Source organism: Gopherus flavomarginatus, chromosome 8 (assembly GCF_025201925.1).
Source record: "Gopherus flavomarginatus isolate rGopFla2 chromosome 8, rGopFla2.mat.asm, whole genome shotgun sequence".
In the NCBI taxonomy this organism is placed as follows: Eukaryota; Metazoa; Chordata; order Testudines; family Testudinidae; genus Gopherus; species Gopherus flavomarginatus.
The window spans coordinates 39,692,541-39,716,345 of NC_066624.1; the positions used below are offsets into that span (position 1 = coordinate 39,692,541).

Sequence of the window (23,805 nt, forward strand, 5' to 3'; positions counted from 1 at the left end):
TGACTCATTTCTGCAAATAACCCTTGGTTTGTAGTTGTGCATGACCAGTTATTAGAAGTCTGAGAAGCATTGATTAGTTTTGCTTTGTCACATAAATCACATGGTAGGTGCCTGTTTCCTGACTGGATGAATGTTAACCCTTAGGATTGGGTTTGTAGGGCACCTGACATTGATGTTTCAGAACTGAACACGGCCTTTCTACATAGATCCTTTAACGGTCACTTTAAATTTTGCTGTTTCCACGGTAACCTCAGTTGTTCAAATATCTGCAGAAAGTAATTGCAAAAGGGTCATGGACATAAGCAAAGCAGATTCAATTGTTTATTCAAGTGACTGTCCCGAGAAGATTTTTTAAGGTATTCACCCAGTGCTAGTAGATGCCTGTAGCTAATTAGGGGAATTCCCAGAGAAGAGAGCATCACAACCCACCTATGCCTAAAATGAATATCTTTCACATGCCCTCCTGGGTGACCAGAGAGCAAATGTGAAAAATTGGGATGGGGGTGGGGAGTAATAGGAGCCTATATGAGAAAAAGACCCAAAAATCGCGACTGTCCCTATAAAATTGGGACATCTGGTCACCCTATGCCTTCCCTGCTGTTGTTATTCTGCAAAGTGCCTGCAGGTTTAGAAGTGTGATGTGGGTTGATTCCAGGGCTTTAAGTGGAAAAGGCATTATTAGAACACAGCCCTCTAATGGTTTAAAATCACAGAGGAAATGGATTTATTTGCATCTCACTATTTAGTCAGAGCAGGGGGAGTTACAGTACAATAGAATAATTACAGAAAGCAGATTAGCACTTCAAGGTAATGATCTTTCTCCCTCTCCTTTTAGCCTGTCTCAGCCATTGCAGTTCTAAGATTAGCATATGCCTCATTCTGTGCCAGACACTCTGACTCTGAATCCCTGTCTCTGCATGTGGATATAATTTAAAGATAGGTGGCAACAGCCTCTCCTAGCACATTCCAGCCTTAAGATACAGGTGGACCCTGCTTGACTGTACCAGTGGGATATCTTTCCCTTTTCCTCCTTTGAGGAAGGGATGGGGGCATTTTCGGTAACTTTGGGCAACCATCTTGAATTTCACAAGAAGTCACAATTTGTGGATGAATTCACTGGGTGGGTGGGTGGAAGTTCTACAAGAGAACTGTTTTCACAGCAGATGTTTGCGCTACGTGGCAGGAACCAGAAGTGGGTCTGCTTTTACAGTGGAGGAGGACTTGGGACCTTATTCATAAAGTTATTTAAAGCTGAGGAGACTGTCTGACTCAGGGGACTCATAATGCCATACAGAGCATTTCCTGTCCAAGTCGCCAGTTCAAATTTGGGGGGTCAGCGAGGGACAGCTATCTGGGGGGGTCTCATTCTGGTTCATAGCAGATGAGTATCAACATCACAAACTGCCATCGTATTTGTCATTCTTGTGGCCAGTCTCAGGTGAGTGGCTGAGGACTAAAAGTGCCATAGACAAAGAACTACTCTCTCATCCCAATGGTAGACATTCCCTCCCTGGGTTGAAGCACACTGTCAGCGGCGAACTGCGTGCTCTATCGCTGAATGTTCAGTGTTTGTCTGTGGAGAGACAGAGGGCTTCGGTTCTCAGGGCTGTTAATCTGGCCTCTTTAAGGAGCACTGAATGCACACACACGAAACGAGGCTGCCTTGAATTCATCTGGCAGTTGGGAACACACTTCACTCCAGTGTTTTACCATCTTTCAAATATTAATAGCTAGTCAAAGACAAAAAGTCAATCAAAGGATGGTTATCATTCTATTACTGATGTATTAATGCCACAATCTGCCCACAAATGGAAGGGGCTGGATGCAAGGAAGAACCAGAAGTGTTATTCATGATGGAGATCAGGTATTTTTTTACATAGCAGGCATAACAGAAACCTAGTGGGATGAGGTTAATGCTTATTGTCAGCATTGAAATAGACAATTGATCTTCTTAACAACTTCTAAAGGTCACATGCAGTTGTTATAACTGACACTTTTTTGTTTTTTAGAGAAATGCATCACACAAACACTTGTATTGCACCAACATCTATCTACTGATTTAGATTTAAATAAGTTATTAGTGCAAGAGAGGTATCTTTGCACACAAAAAATAAAAAATCTGAAGTTATGAACCAGAGGCTTACAGTTTAAACATTCAACATCTGTAGAAGTAGAATGGCCTGGGGTGCAATCCACATAGACGAAATAGGAGGATATGAATATACCACTATCTCTTCACAAGTATTTGCAACCTTGGCAAGACATAACTAGACAATGGAGAGAGTGTGGTGATGGAATTATTTTGGTAAGAATGCAGAGGATGGAAGATCAAGGAGGAATGACAGGTGGCATCTGCCACAGACTACCAGGACTGGACAAGAGCAAGAACCAACCTGTGAGGCTCTCCGAACCACAGGATGCTGTACTCTCTGGGGATTTTAACTGCTCAGATACCTGCTGAACAACAACTACAGCCAAACAGGCTTCATCAAAGAGGCTCCTGAGTTATATAGGTGGATGCTAAAGTAGAAACTCCAAGCAAAGGGGAAGTCGTCATGGATCAGCTACTTCCCAAGAGACAGGAGCAGAGAGAATCAAAAGCAAGCTTGGAACCAACCACCATGTGCTACTTGAATTCAGCAGAGTAAGCAATGGGATCACTCGGGGCAGCAACACAAAGGTGTCTAACTTCAGGAGGGCAGATTCTCAGGAATTACCAAGGCTATGGGAGGAGATATTAAAATCCACCAGCAGAGAAGGCAATTGAAGAATCCCAAACAAACCCATCATAATTCCAGTTCCACAGACTAGACTGGCTCTACAAATACAGGATGCAAGGAAAGGGCTGCTGAGAGATCTGAGGTTAGAAGAACCTGCCCCCAGAGGTGGGGAGGAAACCACGGAAAGACACACAGAGTTCAGTTACTGTTCACAGAGGAAGGATCAACACATCAATAAAGCTGGTGACTCAATGCTAAAGGGGCAAAGGGCTTTTATAAATATAAAGGGGAAAATAAACTCTGTTATTATTTATTATTTGCATGACTATAATGCCCAGCCTCCCTAACTGAGATTAGAGCTCCAGGGTTCTAGGTGGTGTTCAGAGGCATTGCAAGAGACAGTCCTGGCTCAAAGAGCTTGGAGACTAACTAGACAAGGCAGAGAAAGGGTGGGAATGGGAACGGAGACACAGATAAATGAAGTAGCTTGGGATATTCGTTGGATCGCTGCCTCTCAAACAGACCCATTTATAACTGAGAGGGGAGAATGAAATTAACGAGGGCTCAAAAATAGCTGAGAACCTGAACTGCTTTGTTTGGATGTTTCCAGAAAAATACAGAAAAGAAGTTGGAAAAACATGGAAACCAGGAGTCCTCGTTAAAACAACAATTACCGATAAAGACCAGATGAGGGAACACTTGGAAAATCTGTACTGATATCAATCGGCTAATCTGGATGACATGAATGCTAGGGTATCCACTGTCCATGGAAGTCAATGGGAGCATCTCCACAGAGGTAAATGAGTATTGGATCAGGCCTTAAAGGAATCAGCACACAAACCATCTCACCGACAATGAATTTTGAAAAGTTGTGGGAAAGTCTAGGAAGTGTCAGAAGACTGGCAAAAAGCAAACCTAATATTGAATTTCCGTAAAGGAAAAGAGAGCAATCGGAGAGATTACAAGACCGTAAAGCTATTCATATGTAAATGAATAGAACAAATAGACAGAAAAATAAACAACCTGGTACTACAGTGGAACCACGCGCAATTGGGCCAGATACACTTGATCGCTTTTGTGATACAGTTACAGAATTCGTAGAGGTTGGGAAAGCAGAGGATGGGAACTACTTGTAGTTTAGGCAAACATTTGATACAGTGTCCTATAAAATCTCACTCCTTAGTTAATTCAGACTGTTTGGATTATGGACTCTGGCATGTGGGCTGCAAACTGCCTGAAGGACCAGAAAGACGAGGTTATGGTAAAGAGCAAAGCATTGAGTATCCAAGGGGCGAGTTTTGAGCTGGGTGACCCACAAACTGGTGTTAGGTTTGGTCTATATTTAACATGTTCATTAATGATCTAGAAGAGGGAATAAGCAGCACATTGATGGATTCAGGAGATGATTCCAAATGGTGCATTTCTGAATACCTCTGTGGAGAGACCATTCATACAAAGACACCTGGAGGTTTAGAAACAAGGACAAAAAAATAACAGCATGAGATTTGAAAAACCTCAAGCTAATGCATCTAGTGGGGATGGAATGATGTGAACCATTCCCCACGAGATACTTCTTTCAGATACTAGCCGTGTTAGTCTGTATCAGCAAAAAGAACAAAGAGTACTTGTGGCACCTTAGAGACTAACAAATTTATTTGGGCATAAGCTTTCATGGGCTAAAACCCACTTCATTGGATGCATGCAGTGGAAAATACAGTAGGAAGATATATATACACAGAGAACATGAAAAAATAGGTGTTGCCATACCAACTCTAATTAGACTAATTAATTATCTGTTATCAGCAGAAGAAAAAAACATTTGTAGTGATAATCAGGATGGCCCATTTCCAACATTTGACAAGAAGGTGTGAGTAACAGTAGGGAAAAATTAGCATGGGGAAATAGTTTTTACTTTGTGACTCCCAGTCTTTATTCAAGCCTAATTTAATGGTGTCCAGTTTGCACATTAATTCCAGTTCTGCAGTTTCTCGCTGGAGTCAGTTTTTGAAGTTTTTTTTGTTGAAGAATTGTGACTTTTGGATCTGTAATTGAGTGATGAGGGAGGTTGAAGTGCTCTCCGACTGGTTTTTAATGTTATAATTCTTGACGTCTGATTTGTGTCCATTTATTCTTTTGCGTAGAGACTGTCCAATTTGGCCAATGTACATGGCAGAGGGGCATTGCTGGCACATGATGGCACACTGGTAGACGTGCAGGTGAACAAGCTTCTGATGGTGTGGCTGATGTGATTAGGTTCTATGATGGTGTCCCTTGAAAAGATATATGGACAGAGTTGGCAACAGGTTTTGTTGCAAGGATAGGTTCCTGGGTTAGTGTATTTGTTGTGTGGTTGCTTGTATTTGCTTCAGGTTGGGGGGCTGTCTGTAAGCGAGACCTGGCCTGCCTCCCAAAATCTGTGAGAGTGAGGGATCGTCATTCAGGATAGGTTGTACATCCTTGATGATGCACTGGAGAGGTTTTAGTTGGGGGCTGTAGGTGATGGCTAGTGGCGTTCTGTTACTTTCTTTGTTGGGCCTGTCCTGCAGTAGGTGACTTCTGGGTATTCTTCTGGCTTCATCAATCTGTTTCTTCACTTCAGCAGGTGGGTACTGTAGTTTTAAGAATGCTTGATAGAGATCTTGTAAGTGTTTGTCTCTGTCTGAGGGACTGGAGCAAATGCAGTTGTATCTTACAGCTTAGCTGTAGACAGTGGATTGTATGATGTGGTCTGGGTGAAAGCTGGAGGCATGTAGGTAAGTATAGCAGTCAGTAGGTTTCCGGTATAGGGTGGTGTTTATGTGACCATCACTTATTAGCACTGTAGTGTCCCGGAAGTGGATCTCTTGTGCGGACTGGTCCAGGCTGAGGTTGATGGTAGGATGGAAATTGTTGAAATCTTGGTGAAATTCCTCAAGGGCTTCTTTTCCATGGGTCCAGATGATGAAGATGTCATCAATGTAGCGCAAGTAGAGTAGGGCATTAGGCAACGAAAGCTGAGGAAGCATTGTTCTATGTTAGCCATAAAAATGTTGGCATATTGTGGGGCCATGCGGGTACTCATAGCAGTGCAGCTGACTTGAAGGTATATATTGTCCTCAAATGTGAAATAGTTGTGGGTGGGGACAAAGTCACAAAATTCAGCCACCAGGTTTGCTGTGACATTACTGGGGATACTGTTCCTGATGGCTTGTAGTCCATCTTTGTGTGGAATGTTGGTGTAGTCTACATCCATAGTGGCCAGGATGGTGTTTTCTGGAAGATCATCAATGGATTGTAGTTTCCTCAGGAAAGTGGTGTCTCAAAGATAGCTGGGAATGCTGGTAGCAAATGGCCTGAGGAGAGAGTCTACATAGCCAGACAATCCTGCTGTCAGGGTGCCAATGCCTGAGACAATGGGTCATCCAGGATTTCCAGGTTTATGAATCTTGGGTAGCAGATAGAATACCCCTGGTTGAGGCTCTAGGGGTGTGTCTGTGCAGATTTGTTCCTGTGCTTTTTCAGGGAGTTTCTTGAGCAAATTGTGTAGTTTCTTTCGGTAACCCTCAGTGGGATCAGAGGGTAATGGCCAGTAGAAGGTGGAGTTAGAGAGCTGCCTAGCAACCTCTTGTTCATATTCCGACCTATTCATGATGACAACAGCACCTCCTTTGTCTGCCTTTTTTATTATGATGTCAGAGTTGTTCCTGAGGCTGTGGATTGCGTTGTGTTCTGCATGGCTGAGGTTATGGGGCAAGTGATACTGCCTTTCCACAATTTCAGCCTGTGCATGGAGGTATTGGCAGGGATTTAGAGGTGTCTGTGGACAGCAAGTTAGACCTGAACTTGCAATGTAATTCCACAGCAAGCAATGCCAATGCAGATTCGGGCTGCATATACAGAGGTCTCTCATCCCACAGCAGAGAGGTAACAATCCTACTACTCTCTCTATAGATCTGTGCCTGGAATATTGCTTCAGTTCTGGGTGCCCTGTTACCAGAAGGATTGTGCCAATTTAGAGGCAGATAAGAGGGCTGCTAGAGGAATAATCAGGGGCCAGTGGCAGAGACTGATGGGGAGAGATTAAAAGTACTAAGGCCTGGCTAAGTCGCAACTGAAGAGGGATGACATGCTAACAGTCCACAGATCTCAGCAGGATGTTCACACCAAGGAGACAGACCATCTGCTTTGAACAGTACATGCGGGTTAGGGGGAGAGACTCAATCATGGGCTGATATTAAGAAAGGGAACGTTTAGGTTCAGTATCAAGAATACTTCCTGACAGTGAGTTCTTGGGGAAGCATCTCCCAGGGGACGATGAAGATCCTAGCGCTTGTGACTCTGCAACCATGATGAGACACATCCCTAGTGAATGGAATCAGTCATCATGCACTGGCAGAGAGAAGGGTCTCTTCTGAATCCAGCCCCTAGGATTCTGTGGAGATCACCTGTGTTTGCGATTGCCAGGCACAGCTGGAGAATCTGGCCAAGCCAACGGAGGCTGAAAGGCCTCGGAGGTGATATTCTCAAAACAGTTCCTTCCTGCAGCCTTTCTCAGAAGGCATGGCCGCTTGTGGAGGTGAGGGGCTGACTGCAGGGGTTCAGTGAGGGCTAAAGCAGTGCCAGCTCCTGCCAGTGCGCCTCTGTCTCGATTGCAGCACCTCTGCTGCTCCCACTGGGCCCTCAAACAGCATTGTCAATGCTCTCCAGTCCTGACTGACACTTTTTCAGTTCAATTCGATGAGGCTTCATTGGCATGCCAAGTTATTCCAGTGTTGCTGATGTGTAAGAAAGAGACAGACTCCTCGGGTACCTGTCAGAGGGGTATGACCACCCAGGACATGTCCATTTGTCATCATTGTCTGTTCCTGGTCTGGTGGCAGACAGAATTTCCTGCTACTCATGTCCTGAATCTCCACCCAGCTCATTCATCTCAGTCCCAACCTGCAACCCCACATCTGGTCAAAGCACACGGTATCACAGTAGCACTTAGGAACCCCAACTAGGACCAGAGCTCCAGACACTTTACAAACACATAGCGAGCCAGTCCCTACTCAAGGCAACTTACACTCTAAGTGGACAAGACAGACACAGGGGAAACAGAGGGGAATTGACTGGCCCAAGGGCACCCAGCAGGCCAGCGGCAGAGCTAGGACTAGAACCCAGGTCTTCTGACTCCCAGTCCAGTGCACTCTCTACTTGACCCAGTGTCCAGGAGACATTAATGATGAGATCAACCAACACATTTGCACTCATGCCACCTGAAGACAAGTCCTCAGAGGAGCCCTGACCCTTAGCCTCTGAGCCTCCTCGTGTGAACCTCCCTGCTAGCCCTTCTCCCAGCTGAAGACCATGACTCCTTCGGCACTTGCCCTGGGAGGAAGTTGTGCCTACCTTGGCATCCAGGATGCTGGTCTCCACTCGTGCCACACCCTGGTTTTCCCTGAACAGCTGGATCTTGCTGACCTTGCTGAACTCTGACAACACTGTGGTGAGGTTGGTCTTCAGGTCGATGACATGACTGATACCGTGGCGGGGGCCCACCAGGAGCATGGTGGCCGGCTGCTTCTCGTCCTGAGAGGGCGGCCACCCCAGCCGAATCAAAAGAGAGAGACACACGTGTGAAAAAATGCCATGCAGCTGTATGTGAAAAGGCTGCCTGCCCAATCCCAGCTGAGCTCTGTTCCTTACACTATGCCAAGCCTGTAGCTAAGACGTTATTTACTCAGCTGGCTGAAGTCCACCCTGAATCTGGGCCTGGGGGAGAGGTCACAGCACCAGAGATACTTAATGCATGGCAAGGGGGGCAGCCAATGCTGAGAACACACCTGGAGCTTGCCAACAGTTTAGCTCCCTTTTCCGCAGTGCTGGGAATGGCACCTCGGAACAGCATGCAGGTTTCCAAGACTATTTAAAAATAAATAGCAGAACTGATTGTCTGCATGAAATATTCAGGCCTGTTGTCATGCTACAGAAAAGTAAAAGCATGTTACAGAGATGGCAGGTTTTAAATCACCTCTGAGGAGGAGGAAGCCAGTGAAAGGGGAGGACGATGAGAGGGGCTGGGGAGGAATTTTACAGAACAATAAAGGAAAATAAAATGCTGATCTCTGATTAACAATGGCAATCAGTATTGACCTGGCCATTCCAGCCATGATACATGGTGCTAAACTGGAATGTGAAGGGAAAGCTACAGGTTGGACAAACATACACAGGAAAATAATGATGAAGATCACACTGTTATTGCCCCAATGCATATATTGCACCTCCATTGAGCCTTTCATCTGAGCATGTCAAAGTGCTTTATGAGCATTAACTCTCTGGGCCCCTCCTGGACATGCTAGATCAATATTCCTACCTTCATTTTACTTTTGAGGAAACTGAGGCACAGAGAGATGTCACTTGCTCAAGGATATATAGCAAGTCAGTATCAGAACCCAGGAATGGGAGGCAGGAGGCCTGATGCCCACTCCCCTGCTCTAATCCCTCAACCACACTGTGCTTAATATAGTCTGGATCTTTTTTTTATGGAGCACTTGGAGCTGTTGGGATAGGTGCTTTTGGAGTTTTTACATAATTACGAAGAAGCAAGTAAAAAACATGCTGCAGACCAAACCAATGGGGAAGGAAGCAAGGTAAGAGAACGTTGTGAAAGTGGGTACAGCCTGTGTGGCAGGAAGGAACAATAGCAGATGGATGAAACTTACAACAGAATGGAGAGCCATGGATGGAAGGTGGCACAAGGGCCACTAGAGATGGAGATGAGCCAGGCAACTGGGAACCTTGGCAGGTCCTATGTGCTCATGGTTTGGCTGCGTGGCCTTCATCCTGCAGTGAACAAAATGAGGCTGTGTTGATGAGGATGATTTTAATGGGGATGACAAGTAGGTGGAAGGAGTGGACTATGCTTAGGCAAATTATATCACTGCAACAGCTTCTGAGACACTGCAGACCAATAGACAGGCTGGGATTGCTAACCACAGAAATTTCAAGGCTGTCTGATGTATTCATTGCAAAGACAGGACAGGGAATGTTTCCTGGGATTCGGTCCTCCATTGAGGATCCCGTCACATGCTTCCAGGCCTCACAGACACTCATGGAGGGGGAGGGGAAGATGAGATGTCCAAGGGCCAACGACAGGACAGCCACTAAACTTTTACAGCTGCAAACCCTGACAAACAGGATTTCTATAGTGGAGCTGGGATTTAACAGCATGGCTGAGGCCCTTTAAAATTAATTGGGTAGAAGATAATCTAATTAAACAACTACAGACACAAAGGGCCTAATCCTCATCTGGTATAAATTGTCACTATTCATTGACTTCCAAAGAGTTACAATTCATACCAGCTGAGGATCTAGTCTGTAGTCAGTGGAGACTTTGAAGGTTTTATGGGCAGACTAGTATTGTCACCTCACACAGGGGGAGTTCATTAGAATCTGGGAAATGTCCTGTCCTTTATTTGGAGATCATGGACACCTGTGCACATTCGTGCATGTGCATGAGTGTACATACGCTGTTGTGCATGCCAAAGGCCAACTGCCCATTATGCGGCACCCTCAGAATCCATAAAGACCCACCCAAAATCATGAGGATGGTCTACTCTGTATCGTACTGGAATTACCATACCAGTCCCACTGTGTTGAAGAGGACTCCTGCAAAGGTCGGAAGCTCATTCAAGATCCGCAGATACTGGAGCTTTGCCTGGGTTGTTGAAACCTGAGGAAATACATCAGTGTAACAAGGCAAAGACTCAAGAGACTGAAAAAACTAAGGAGGATCCCGAAGGAGGAGTCAAGTAAGGTCCTCTCTAGAAGCTTGGGGAGTGCTTCGTGCACAGTTTTGGGGGGTTTAGAATTTGCCATTGTGCCTAAAATGATTCGTGACATAGAAACATCCCCAGGTGATGTGGAAATGGCAGCTGTGCTCCCTTAACAACTGAAGGCAAGTAGCTGCTGTTGTTGGAAACAGATATTTTATTTTGCAGTGGGACAGGGCAAACGTCTAAAAGTTTATTGGCCCAGAGAAGAAGAACATCCATTCAAACATGCAGGTACTTCTGTAAACCCTTAGAGGATGATGTGTCCTTCTGGGATCTACAGCTCCTGTGAGAAGTGGCTTCCCTCACAGGAACTCCAGCAATGGCAGGGGCTGGATGGGCAGACAGGCCCCTCTCCCGGAGCATTGCCACACATCTGGCTTGAAAGCACAAAATGGGAAAATAATCCTAAAGCCAAGTTAACTAAACTGGTGACTTTTTGGTCAAGTTTCAGGTTGGTTCTTAGTTTATCTGAACTGACTATGCTCCACCACTGTTTACTGCTGTGAAATCCAGATCACCCTGGCAAATGGATTCATGAAAAAGAGCAGGCAAGCGGGCTGTCACCCCCAGGGATTTACAGCACACTGTAATGGACTTAAACATCAATTGCATACAATAACATGAATTCCTGGCTAGCCATGCACACTAACAGCAAGTGAAAAACATAAAAGCTCCTGCTGGCACATACCAGCTGCAGCACTCCCCACCCAGAACCCATGGTGGGGCTGTGCTGGCTTCTGCTTACCTTGGTGCCACTGGGCGGCTGGTTCTGATGGGCCTTCAGCTGCTGAGAGAGAGATTTCCGAAGGCTCTTCTCTTTGATGAGCTGCAGAAGTGAAGGAGGCAGAAATGGCTCCAGCCCCCACTCCTTCCTGCAAGCAGAAATGACTTCAGAGAGAGGAGAGAGAGCGGCAGGTGCTCAGAAGGGAGAGAAGGTGACAGCGAACAGAGGGGGAGGAGAACAATACATATGGCCAGAACCTGAGGGCAGGTGTGGGTGGGTTGGGAGCAGCTCTGAGACACCAGTGGGCCTCCTCTAAGCCCTCCTGCTACCTCAGCAGAATGAATCAGGAAGTGGTCAGATGCAGATCCGACCACTGGGGAGTTCTGGTGTAGGGGATGGGGATGGGAAGCAAGGCAGGGTTTCACTGCAAGATATAAATCTGGGGCCAAATTCAGTCAGTGGGTGTAACTACTCTGAAGTCAACAGAGCCTCACCCACTGACACCAGGTCTGAATTTGGACCACGGTTTCTAATGCTACTGCTGGTTTATAAAGACCCAGCCACATTTATAACCAAGTAAGTGTTGATCCCCCACTTCACTACATGGTTTCTGCTTCCAAACCAGTAAGTACCTAAGTTCACTCCAGAGAGGCAAACAAATCCAGAGCTTGTCCTTACTCCAAGTGACTGGACAGACAGGAAGAGTTCTCTCTCATTCCACCATTATTACAATTGTGTATTATTTTTAACTTGTTAGGTGCTTTACAGACAAGGTCTCTGCCTCACATGGCTCCCAATCTCCCAGTGCGATGCTAGCACAGAGTTTGATAGCTCATATGCTTCACTTCAGCCTGCATCAAGTGGGCTAGAGTTTTGGGATTCCTACTGCTGAGATGAGAAACCTCAGTCTGTCAAGGACTGGCTGCCTAGTGCACGTCCAGGATGATGGCTGGATTATTCCTCCCCTGCTTACATGGGATGGCACACATTCTGCCTTGCAATCTACTGCACGGGAGGAGGGGGAACGTTCTGCAGGTTGACTATTGACCCCAGACCGCAGCGAAGATGATTCCGAACTGACAAGTTCCAAGCTTGCGCTCTCCTCCCCTCCCCTCCCGTGCAATCTGCAGGCATTGCCTGATGTGCCACAGCTCCTTACTTCTGGCTATATTTGGTTGGATCTCAGGGAGCCAGCTGGCAGGGTGCAAAGGATGGGAGTGGAGAGGCAGACAGGAGCGGGAAACAGGAACTGGGACACTGAAGCACCCTCTTGCCAACAGAGGGAGCCAAAGCCATTGCTAAGCATCTACAAGGCACCACAAGCAGTGAGGAAGGCTGAACCTTGGCCGTTTTGGTCTGCCAGGGCTAAGAAAATGGACTCTTTGGCCTCCCTTCAAGGAGTGCTGCACCCATTGCATTTGGGGGTTGAACCAACACTGATTTCAAAGCAACATTCAGAACCACATAGTTTCAGCTAGCAAGGAAGGATTGTCTAATGGTTAGAGCTGGGAACCAGGACTCAGGAGAGCTTGGGTCTACTTCTGACTCACTGTATGGCCTTGGCCAGGTCCCTTAACCCCTGTATGCCTCAGTTTCTCCATATGTGAAAAGGAGATAATACCTACCTACCTCCCTCATAGGATGGGCAGGGCAGGACTGTGAAGGCTAATTCGTTATTGATTGAAACATAATCTGGAAGCCTCAAATGACCCGGGACAGGGAAATGCAAGGCATCGCTACAATTGTATGCTGGAATTATACAGCCCCAACAGGTTTGCCTGCTTTGGACGCTAAGCTGTGAATCAGGAAATTGATCCAGGTTCACAGCAAACTTCTCCACCAGCCTGTGCTGGGTCTGGCATTTGTAATGAAAGCCTGCTGGTTTCAGGCATCTCTTTGCAAATGTTCTGTGTGTTCTAACAGCGTTGTGCTGGGCCTGCTGCCAAACCCACTTCCCATCAGCTGATTCTGACCTGCGTTCCAGCTTCACCCTACGTCTCCTCATCCTGAAACATTCACCTGCAGAGCCCCAGCAACAAGGGAGGACCCCTGGCCAGGTAAAGATACGTGGCTGGGGAATGGGGGCAGGGCTGGGAAGGAGGCATTGGGAGAGCAGGACTCACTCCACAGTTTTGAGGGACACCTTCTGGGCTGGCCGGGTGGCGGAGACGGTGATGTAGATATGGAGGGCAGCCAAACCCAGTAGCGTCTCTGGCTTGGGGTCCGTCCCAAAGCGCTCCCTGATCACGTCATTGCGGCTCTGGGGTAAGAGAGGAGACCGCTCAGAATCAAACTGGAGTTGGCCCCTAGGCTGCTTCACAAACACAACACCTGAGCATCCCAGTGTTGCTGCCAGATAGTTCTGCTTTGGGAAGGCAGTGCTCTGAGCTGCCAGGCACAGGCCGGCTGCTCTGCAGACAGTAATGGACTGGCTGGCTTCTTCTTCTACCATCTGCCACCTCAGCCGATCTGCCAGCCTTCATGGTATCAGACATCTCCATCAAACACAGGGGAGGAAAACAACGTTACAGCCATCCCGGATCAGATTTACTTCTGGCAGGGCACTGCTGACACTGGCAGGGCACTGCTGGCACGAAGCTCCAGTGCCACTGTTCTGAGGGGCACTGGCAGGCCCTGCCAGCAGGAAACTCATACTGCCAGAGTTCTGAGTGGCACTGGCAGGGCACTGCCGACAGGAAGCTCACAGAGCCAGTGTTCTTAGTGGCACTGGCAGGGCACCCCTGGCAGGAAGCTCACAGTGCCACTGTTCTGAGGGACACTGGCAAGGCACTGCCAGCAGGAAGCTCACACTGGCAAAGTTCTGAGTGGCACTGGCAGGGCAATGCAAAGCACGTTGGGTAATGCTGGGACTGAAGTGACCCGAGAACAGTAATGAGGCTGTATTTCTATCGGCCACTGGCCTGACCTTCTGTCTGTCCTTCCCCCTACCTGGATGTACAGGTACTCAAACGCTGCTGGATCTCGATGCAGCAGCTCCACCGGGTCTTTGGGGAAGAAGCTCACACGAAAGAGGCATCGCATCCCCTGATAATGTGTCCTCTGCACCACCTGTCCCAGGGGACGAACAAGAGCAGGTGAGGCAGCAGAGTGGGGAGCAGTCCATTATCCAGCTCTGCACCCCGTGCATTTCACAGCCCCCTTCCCCTGCTGTTCCCTGTCCTTCCCTGCCCACTTTACCCACCCTGGAAATTGAGATCTGCCCATACTGGTACACTGGGACACAATGCAAGCTCTAGGGAATTCAGAGCTGGATTAGAGCTTCACAGCTCAGCCCATCTCTGCCAGGAAGGTCAGGCAGCCTCACTGAGAGGAGCTGACAGCATTCAGGGCCATTCCTGCAAGAAGCCGTGGGGCTCTGGCAGAGTTATAGAGGCATTACAAGCCCAGTTTTGTAGGCACTTATAGACCAAGTTCATATCAACCCCATAGATCAGATCAGATTCGACTAGATAGGTGCAGATGCGCAAACTAACACTCAGACCTCCTGCTACCTGACTGCACCCACAGACCAGGCAGTTAGAGGTCTACAATCGAGGATTTGTGCCTGCAAAATTGGAACCCAAATGGAAAGCCTTTTGGGAATGTGGCCTGCCATCTCTTAATCTTCTCCCGGGTGAGGCTGTCCCAGAAGGATGCTGAGGATTCCCGGTTACACTAAGCCAGTGTTTATACAGCAGCCCGAAGATGACATTATTACTACTCTCACTAAAGCTGTCCTGGAAGCCCCTGCCCTTTGCCAAGGAGAAATGGGTCGGGCTCTCCTTGCAAGCCATCAGAACTGCCCCTCAGTTGGCCAGAGGGGGCGCTGCAGAACAGTGTGAGGCACACCCTCCCTATCACGGGGCTAAGGACACTGCTTCCTTCCACGCCTTTCCCAACCTCATCCAGTCCAGGTATCAAGCCTGAGTCTCCCATGGATCTGGGCAGACCCACAGGCCCCTCAGTCAGCCTCTTTCCTCTGTCTTACTGGTTCCAGTGCCTGCTGAAGTGCCAGTGGGAGCCTGACAGCGAAGGGGCTGCCAGTGGAAACCCTTCCTTGCCCATGTGGCACTAAAAGTGTCTCCACTGCATCAGCTAACCAGAAAGTACAACTGCGAGTCTGAATGCCCTTCACCCCAGGGCCAGTGAGCCCCCGGGACCCCAGGCTGGATGGACCTGTAGACTGGATTCCCCTCTTGCCCCAGCAGAAGCTCATCCCTCCGGGGCAGGATTAAAGCATATCATTCATTTAGGTCTAACACTGTAAGGAACCATGCCTGGCAACTATAACCAGCAGTCCTGGATTCATCTCCTGGCCATGCCTGAAGGCAGCTGCCTAGCTCTCCTATGCTCTGCCAGGGATGTTAGTTAACACTGGCCTCCCAATTCTCCCAGTCTTGGGGGCAAAAGAATCTCCACGCTGCCATAGGAAAGTGTATGACAGATGTTCCTCTCCCTGGGCAGCCCCATCAGGACCTCCCCAGAGCACTGACTCCCACATGCAGAACTGAGCCTGTTGGACCTTTTCCAGCAGTGACTGATGGCACCAAACTGATTCCATCTTACACCTTCAGCCTAGTCCTGAGCTCCTTCCTCCTAGGTAGAAACCTCCCCACCCCTACCCTCATGGAACCAGACCTCCTGCTACAAGTACAATGCTCGGCCTGGTGGCAGGTGTCCAGCCATGCAGCTCAGAAGCTTACGTGGGCCAGGGGCTGCTTCTCCTGGAGGAGGAGGAACTTGTGGCTCTGCTCTGGGCTGGAATACTCTAGGACCAGGGCAAAATGTTCAATGTATCTCAGGGAGAGGCGGTCCTGTAGCGTCACCATCACGTCCTGGCAATGTAACCCAGAGAGAGACACAGGCAGGGTTACATGGGCCCAGCAGGTAATGTCTGTATGCATGTTTGCAGGAGGTCCAAGAGCTGCTGTTCCAGGTATAACAGGGCACTGTTGTTATGCAGCCCAGCTCTGTGTTCCTTTCCATAGGCTACACCCTGGGAGAGTGTGATCTGAGAGCTACTAGCTAAATAGACAATGGCCTGTGCAATAGCAATGTATTACTCTGCACCTAGCTCAAAGGGAGACTAAGGGGACCTCCTTTACAGTAACAGTAAAGGAGCGATCTCTCATTGTATTAGGGGACATCTCTTTAGAAAAGAGACCTTGGGCCATTCAGCTACCTGTGGGAGGACAGAAGGCAGAGTATTAGCTGGGCAGATGTAAATCTCTGACTGGTCAGTACTGTTACAACACAGGGGATGTGTCTTTACCATAAGGCTGTGTTGGGAATTAGGAGAACAGCCTGTTATTGTTAATGGGCTTTACAGGCTTAATAATAATCCACATACCATGCTGCAAATGTATCCCCACCCCAGGCCAGCTGTGTACAAGGAATGTCAGACCCGGCTCTGAAGAGCCATAGCCAGTGCCAGAGTGGAGATCATGAGGGTAGCACAACAAGGTGTGTAGCACAGTGGATGCCGACAGCCTGATTCAACAGCAAATCTCCTGTTGACTGGAACAGGTTCAGCACTGGGCCCCAAAACAAAGGTGGAGGCTGGTGAAATGGGGGAGGGAGAGAAGACGGGGGTCACAGAAGAGCAGAATATTGTACCATGGAAAATACAGCACTCAGGGAGGGAAACATGCTATTTATTATCTGGGACCAGTGCACAGACAGCAACGTGCTTTGTGCAAGGCCGCAGGAGACTGGGAAACAGAACAAGCAAATGTGATAAGGGAAACACAGAAGCCAAGGAAGGGCCTGTGGGGTCAGAGGAGGGCTCGCACCTTGACGGTTGTTCGGCCATCAAATGTGAATGACTTGATCTGCCCGTTCTCCAGGAAAACCTTCAATACATTGGGGATGAGGAGGAGAGCTTCCTTCTTCAACATCTCCTGTCAAACAGGGCCAGGGGAAAGGCAGACCCCCAATGGGTGTGGAACAGGGAGGGAATGCAGCAAAGAAAGGGGGTGGGGGTGAAAGGAAGAGCATGGGAACAGGAAATTGGGGAAAGAGAGGGAGTGAGAAGGGAGGCCCATGAAATATGAGAGAGAATGTCAGTGATATACTAGTTAGTGGAGCCTCTGCTCCTTCAGAATTATGCACTAAGAAAAGGCAAATTTCCTGTGAAAATACAGCATCTGTGTTGAGCTCTTTGAAAGCACAAGGGCTGAGAATTTCAGAGCTGTCTGGTGGATTCACATACATGAATCTCCCTTGATCCATCTCAGCCCCCAGCCCATCTCAAGCTGTACAGGAACCCATCTGTTGAACTGCACATCTCATGCGGGCAGCACAGCTAAGAATGATTTTATTTAGCAAGCAATGTTTGAATCAGATAATTACTTAATTGATTTGGCTTAAAAATAGAATTTGCTAGAAGCACTTTAAGATTTATTTTTACTAGCGCTGCTTAACAAAATCTTTCTGCAATTAAGGAATGTCACTGGGATAAACATTATCGCAGGAGTACAGTCTCTCATGGCTATGCAGAAATACCCAGGCAAAATGGCCCCATTCACAGGCACAGTCTCAAAGCCCTTTGCACTGGGGTTTAAACCATATAACTCTTCATTAAAGTCAACGCCAAACCCCACATAGTGTTCTGAAAAACACCCTCCTGGTCGAAGCAAGAGACCCTGATCTCACGGGAACCTTCTCAGCCAAGGATTCAGTTTCTTTGACACCAAATGCCTGATCTGGGTGACATCGTTTTGATGAGCATTCCGTCACGAAAATATCGTAACAGATCTTCTGCCGTCTGACTGGCTCTGAGGACAGACTTTCTGGGTGCTTCAACCTATCAGAGCTAGACTTCTCTGTGCAAGCACAGCACACTTAAAGTGTACTGTCTTGATGGGACTAAACAGGCCTGGGACCAACTTAAGTTTTTAAGATGAGCTGTAAAGAGAAAGAAAATTGGGCTTGTGCCCTTTTTTGATTCCTTATGAAGGAGGTTTGCAAGGTTAAAAAAAGTTGCACACTCTTTACATGAGAAATCAGATCTTTTCTATCCGTTTCTCCCCCCCCCCCCCCCCGGGGAGATCCTGTGGATGAATGGAGAACTGGCAGATACTCAAGAAATGAAACCTGACGATGGGGATATGGATTGTTTAAAAGTTGTTGTTTTTTGTTAACACCTGTTTTACTCAAATGCCTGATGAACACCTAGAAAGAAAGATCTGGTAAATCTCAAACACCTGCTGTTCCGCCACATAAGGGCAGAGACCTCCAAGGAGTTCTCCAGACAAGGTCAGGCTTAACACTAATCATATTTCTAATATATAAACAAGCAGGAAAAAACCACCCTCTTACCACCACTAAACAAATATTAACCTATTACAGACATTAGGCCATGTCTGTATAATGTTGACACCAATCATTACTACAACTAAAGAAAGAGAAGCTCAGCTAGCCCTGCCTGGTGGGCCTTCTCATGAATGTTGCTGTCTGTGCTCTCTCTCTATGGGCTGTCTGGTCCTTAGGGTGCTGAACAGGCTGCTGGTGCATCTAAATAATAATCTATGTACTCAGTGCTTCTCTCGGAGTGATAGTCAGGTGCTCTGCGATCCTGTCATAGGGCAGCACACTGTAATCTGCACTGCACACACACATAATACAACCTGACATTCACCAAATGAGAGAGTCACTACCTACTTCCCCGCGTGGTGCATCTGCAAGTGAAACCAGTCAGTCAATCTATGCATGTGTGCAGGGGAGGCGAATCCGTGGAGAGAGCTACAGCCTTGCACTCATAGCCCTGAGCCACCTCCCAGCCTGCTTTGCTCTGCCACAGGGCAGTTCCAAGGCCACACGCTGACATGGACCAACGCTACCCTGAGAGATAGAGAGCCTGCCCCTTCACTTGTGGCCTGATCAGCCACGGGTACACGTGAGATGTACATACCGGTCTACCCATCCAGTTTACAGAGAGCTACAAAGCAGCTGCATCTCCTTCACAAAAAGCTTATCTAGGACACAGGGGGACTTTACAACTAGATCAGACTCCTGCAGAGTGCTGTGGATCACATGCCAGCCCTATTACCTGTACTCATGAATCCCTCCGTCATGACACACATCACAATCCTTTGTCCACTATAAGTGAAGTTAGACGGACCACAGTCCACCACTTACAAGTTGATTAGCAGAGGTCTCTCAGGCATCATTCAAGAACCCTCTGGCAGGAATGGCCCACAGGAATTGCTGCACCAGCCCAGCAAGAGCCATCTTTCAGAGGAGCAGACTTACAGCAGGAATACTCACATCAGTGCAATGGTGGACAAAGGAGGAACAGCACTTACTGGATCTGTCTCACCAACCGTGACCTGTTCTGAAAATCGGACCTTCACTGGATTGGACCTCAGTTTTGCCTTCTTGGCTGCACTGATGAAAGCAGATTTTGGGGACTGCAAAGAGAACACAGGGTGTTAAACATCTGTCCTTGAAGCTGGACCTTGGGGAGGGGAAGAGAGAGAGAGAGACTTTCCTTGGAGGCAGTGCAAGAGAGAGGCAGAAGAGAAGCATTGATAATATTAGGTAACAGAACACATGCAGAAATTCTTCATGTTTTCACATGCCCTGCTGGAGAGACAGGCCCCCTAGGGAGGGCCACCACTCCAGTCCCATAGAAGAGTAGGCATGGTACTGGGGCAGGGATGGGCACAATCCACAGGGAGGGAAACAGCCATAAATTTCATCCTTACTTTCCTGAGCACGTGGGGGAGGACAAGGACCTGCAAATGGCTGCCTAAATCAAAGCCTAGTTAGCATGCCTTGGGCTGCTCCATCTGACACAAACCTCACCTCTGTGTGACATGTCTATGGCACTCGTAGTAGCAAGGTGAGGCACACAGCACAGTGAATGAGAGCACCTGGTACATGTTAGCAGTCATGGATCCATGTCTGCAGTGCACTCTCACTACCAGCTGGAGGCACTAACAACATGATGGGTGTCTATGTCCTATCCACCTCCCCAAGCTGGGGTCACCATCACAACTCACTGAGTTTCCACCTGCCTGATGATGATCAAGAACCCTCAGGAACCTGTGTGGAGAGGGGAGGGGAGGTACAAAGGCACATTGGCAGAAGCAATGTATGAGTCTGCAAGCACCGGGTGGCAGCAGAGGAGACTGATTGAGGAAGAGAGTTGGAGCTTTTGGATCAGAGTATCAGGGAAGTTCCACTGAAGTCAGTGAGACTGCGCTGACTGACACCAGCTGCAGATGTGGCTTTCCACCTCTAATTCACTGGTTCCTAAATACAGTCCAGGCTGCTAGTGAGTGAATTGCATTGCTTGGTGATGGCCATGTGAAATGGTCTGGTGGTCTCGTTCCAGGGACTGGTGGTCAGGTGGCCTCCTCACAAGCATCACTGTGGCACTAAAACCTCACAGGCTCAGCACACAGGCCCACGGACCAGAGCTCGGCAACATTGTTTGCCAAAATCTTTTTTCATAAAAAGTGCAGATTTTGGTTGACTGAAACATTTTGCCAAATTGTGGTGATTTTGCCAAATTGTTTCATTTAGAAAAAAAAAAAAGCCCTACAAAATTCAGAAAAAATTGCAATGTTTTGAATTTTTGATTCTAACCACTTTTCATTTAGAAACTTACTTCAATTGTAAAAAGAACCCAAAATGTTTAAAAATAGCTCAAAAATGAGGAGGATTCTCAGCAGCTAGAGGTCTTCAAAACACAATTTGAAGACTTCAATAACTCAGACATAGGTTAGGGGTTTGTTATAGAAGTGGATGGGTAAGATTCTGTGGCCTGCAGTGTGCAGGAGGTCGGACTAGATGATCATAATGGTCCCTTCTGACCTTGAAGTCTATAAATGCTTAGTTTAGATACAAAAGAATTTTTTTCAACTTTTCAGTTTGCCAAAAAAATTTTTTAAAAAATTTCATTTTGGGTTGACCCCAAATAATTTTTTTCTTGATTTTTTGAAACACCCAGTGAAGCAAAACAAAAAAAAAAAAGAAATCAGTTTTTGGCATAGCTCTCAGGCTGGACGGAACCCTGGAGTGCTACTGATCTGTGTTGTCTTTACTGGTGGTCTCTCCTTTACTGGTGGTCTCTCCTGGTCTGGAGTCACACTGTCAGGGGTAGGGGACAGAAGTTTGCATTGCAACGGCCTGCACAGGTTGGATCGATTTACATCAAGGTGAAAGCCTCATTTTAAATAATCAATTTAAATCAATTTCTCCATTTGCACTGCACATTTCTTTAGAAATAACTGAATTCTCATTGGTTGATAGAATCATTAAAACATGTTGATTTAAAACTAAAATAGAGCTTTTACATTAGATTTGGTACATCTTCTTGCTACCTACGAGGATACACTATAACTATACACATTTAATTAAGCAATTATCTAGCTTAATATTTCCAGATTCTTATTATACATTTTTAGCCTGATAGAATATGGCATATTGCTTATTTACTCTATTTTTTCTCATGATTCAAGCTGTATTAGAATGGTAACTAGAATTTAATTAAGCACAAAAAACAGTATATACAATTTATTTTTATTAAACAAACCAAGCCCTTAATACGCTACTGTTGTGCCATATTTATAAAGCTTGATCTCAAAAGTTAGATGTTTCCCCTGATTCTTTCTTTATATAGAAAAACAGCCTTCAACTCAAAGTTTTTTTATTTAAACGTTTTAAGAGACTATAATAAATGTAGGCTTTTAATATAGTTTGCGTTAAATTCAGATTTCATTTTAAATAGGTTTATTTTTAAAAAGAAAAAGTGATTATAATGTAAATGACAAAATTAAAACATCTGATTTAAATTAAAAAAATCTATTTTTGTATTTAAAAACAAAATCATTGCTTTTTATCCACCCTGGGCCTGTGCTGCCCCGGGTCTTTAGAGAGAGGACTTGGGTCTCTGGAGCTCTCAGCCTGGCACATGTCACCAGCACACAGCACTTTTCTCAAAGTGTGCTGCAGGCTGCGAGCCGTTCTTGTGGGTGTCTGAGGTTTCAGTGTGAAGACGGCTGGCCCGGGGCTAACATGCTGCCTCGCCCAGTTGCTTTCCAGAGGAAGGAGAAAAGCTGTGTCAGAGGCCGGCGCTCACACCATTCTTTAGGGAGCAGCACTGGGCAGTGGCACCCTCCTTTCAAGAGAACAAGAAAGCAGGAGAGAATGGAAAGCGGCTCTCACACGTCTCTCTCTCACCGAGATCAAAACATTCGGGAAAGCAGAAATGACATCCTGCCTTCACTGCTGGTGGCATGACAGTTCAATCTGTTCCACAGCCACAGGCTCTTTGCGCTCCACTGCAACTTCACCACTCAGTGCCAGACCTGTCACTGCTGGGCAGAGTCTCCAGCAGCATGGCATGCAAATGAGGCGAGAGGAATCAGGGAGCTCAGTGGCTCTGTTTCTCCAAGGGATTCCCACCAGGTGTCACCACACCAAGTCCACCAGGGGTCCTGGGCCTGACCACAAACATGCCAGATGTGCATTTATGGCTGAACCCCAGGAAGGCGCCCAGCACCGCTGCACCACTTTCCCCACAGACTTCCACTGAAGGAGGCTCTCCTCCTTCCACCACTCCTATGCTATCCCCTTACGACGACTCCTGCTGGGGGAGGCAGGTCCTGCAGTAGCTATGCGCTCCCCACTGCTCAGCATTCCTAAATGCCATTCAAGGCAGCTGTAGCCTGGCAGTAGGATGGGTCCATCCTTTCTAACTGCAGTGAGTTTTGGCTTCAGATACGGTGCTGGAATATGTAACTGCCTCCTCTGCTCTTGCAAGCTACTCAGGGCAGACAGTCAAAGCAGCCACTTGGAGAATGCTTTAAAAAGAACGGCCCTTTTCCCTGCTCTATCCAGGCATCCAGAGGTCCAGAGGAGACACAGGAAAATACAGCACGGTCACCCTGGCAAAGGAATCACTAGGCTGAGATTTGCTGTTAGATCTCACCAGAGGCTAAAGAGTCAAATATTTTCCCTCTGGCATCACTAGTGGCTCTGTAATACACACCAGGAACCCTGGGGAGTGCAGTCGTCCCAGGGACTTTTTTATTTTTATTATTCCTTCTCATGGAGAGAGCATTTCATGGCCTTACTAGCCACAGGAGATGGGAGAGCTCGAGAGATCCTCTCCCTCAGATGGGATGCTGGAGCCTGGAGATTATTCCTGGATTATTTTATCCAATTGTAATAAATTCCAGTGAGTACGGAAGAGGTAGTATCAGTGCTGAAAGCCAGGAATGATGAGGGTGAGCAGGGTTGGATAAGCTTCCCCAGAGGGTTGTGAAATGTCCCTCAAGCCTGACCTGCAGAGCCCAGCCTTGCTTTGCCAGTCCTGGGCCCCTACAGCCCAGCCAATGCCCCTCAATCCTGACCTGCAGCACCTGCCCCCGCTGTGCCAGTCCTGGGCCCCTACAGCCCAGCCAATGCCCCTCAGTTCTGACCTGCAGCACCTGCCCCTACAGCCCAGCCAATTCATTCTGGCTGGCAGTGCCACTTGGTATCCTCTCCTGGGTCTCTCTCGTGCACATCCTGCTGCTCTGATCAGACTGGACGATGAACTTCTGGGATTTGG

At 47.4% G+C, this 23,805-nt stretch overlaps 1 protein-coding gene across 4 annotated transcripts in view; it reads right to left on the minus strand.

Moving 5' to 3' along the window:
* The window catches only part of FRMPD3 (FERM and PDZ domain containing 3), a 157,055-nt gene that overhangs the window by 31,030 nt on the left and 102,220 nt on the right, over window positions 1-23,805 (minus strand). For all 4 annotated transcript variants that reach the window (XM_050965758.1, XM_050965756.1, XM_050965757.1 and 1 more), the window contains 8 exons: window positions 19,547-19,651; window positions 17,033-17,140; window positions 15,944-16,075; window positions 14,190-14,309; window positions 13,364-13,500; window positions 11,262-11,388; window positions 10,324-10,413; window positions 8,091-8,270 (listed from right to left, as the gene is read on the minus strand). In XM_050965758.1, coding sequence (XP_050821715.1) covers window positions 8,091-8,270; window positions 10,324-10,413; window positions 11,262-11,388; window positions 13,364-13,500; window positions 14,190-14,309; window positions 15,944-16,075; window positions 17,033-17,140; window positions 19,547-19,651 — 999 coding nt within the window. The remainder of the gene's footprint in view (window positions 1-8,090; window positions 8,271-10,323; window positions 10,414-11,261; window positions 11,389-13,363; window positions 13,501-14,189; window positions 14,310-15,943; window positions 16,076-17,032; window positions 17,141-19,546; window positions 19,652-23,805) is intronic.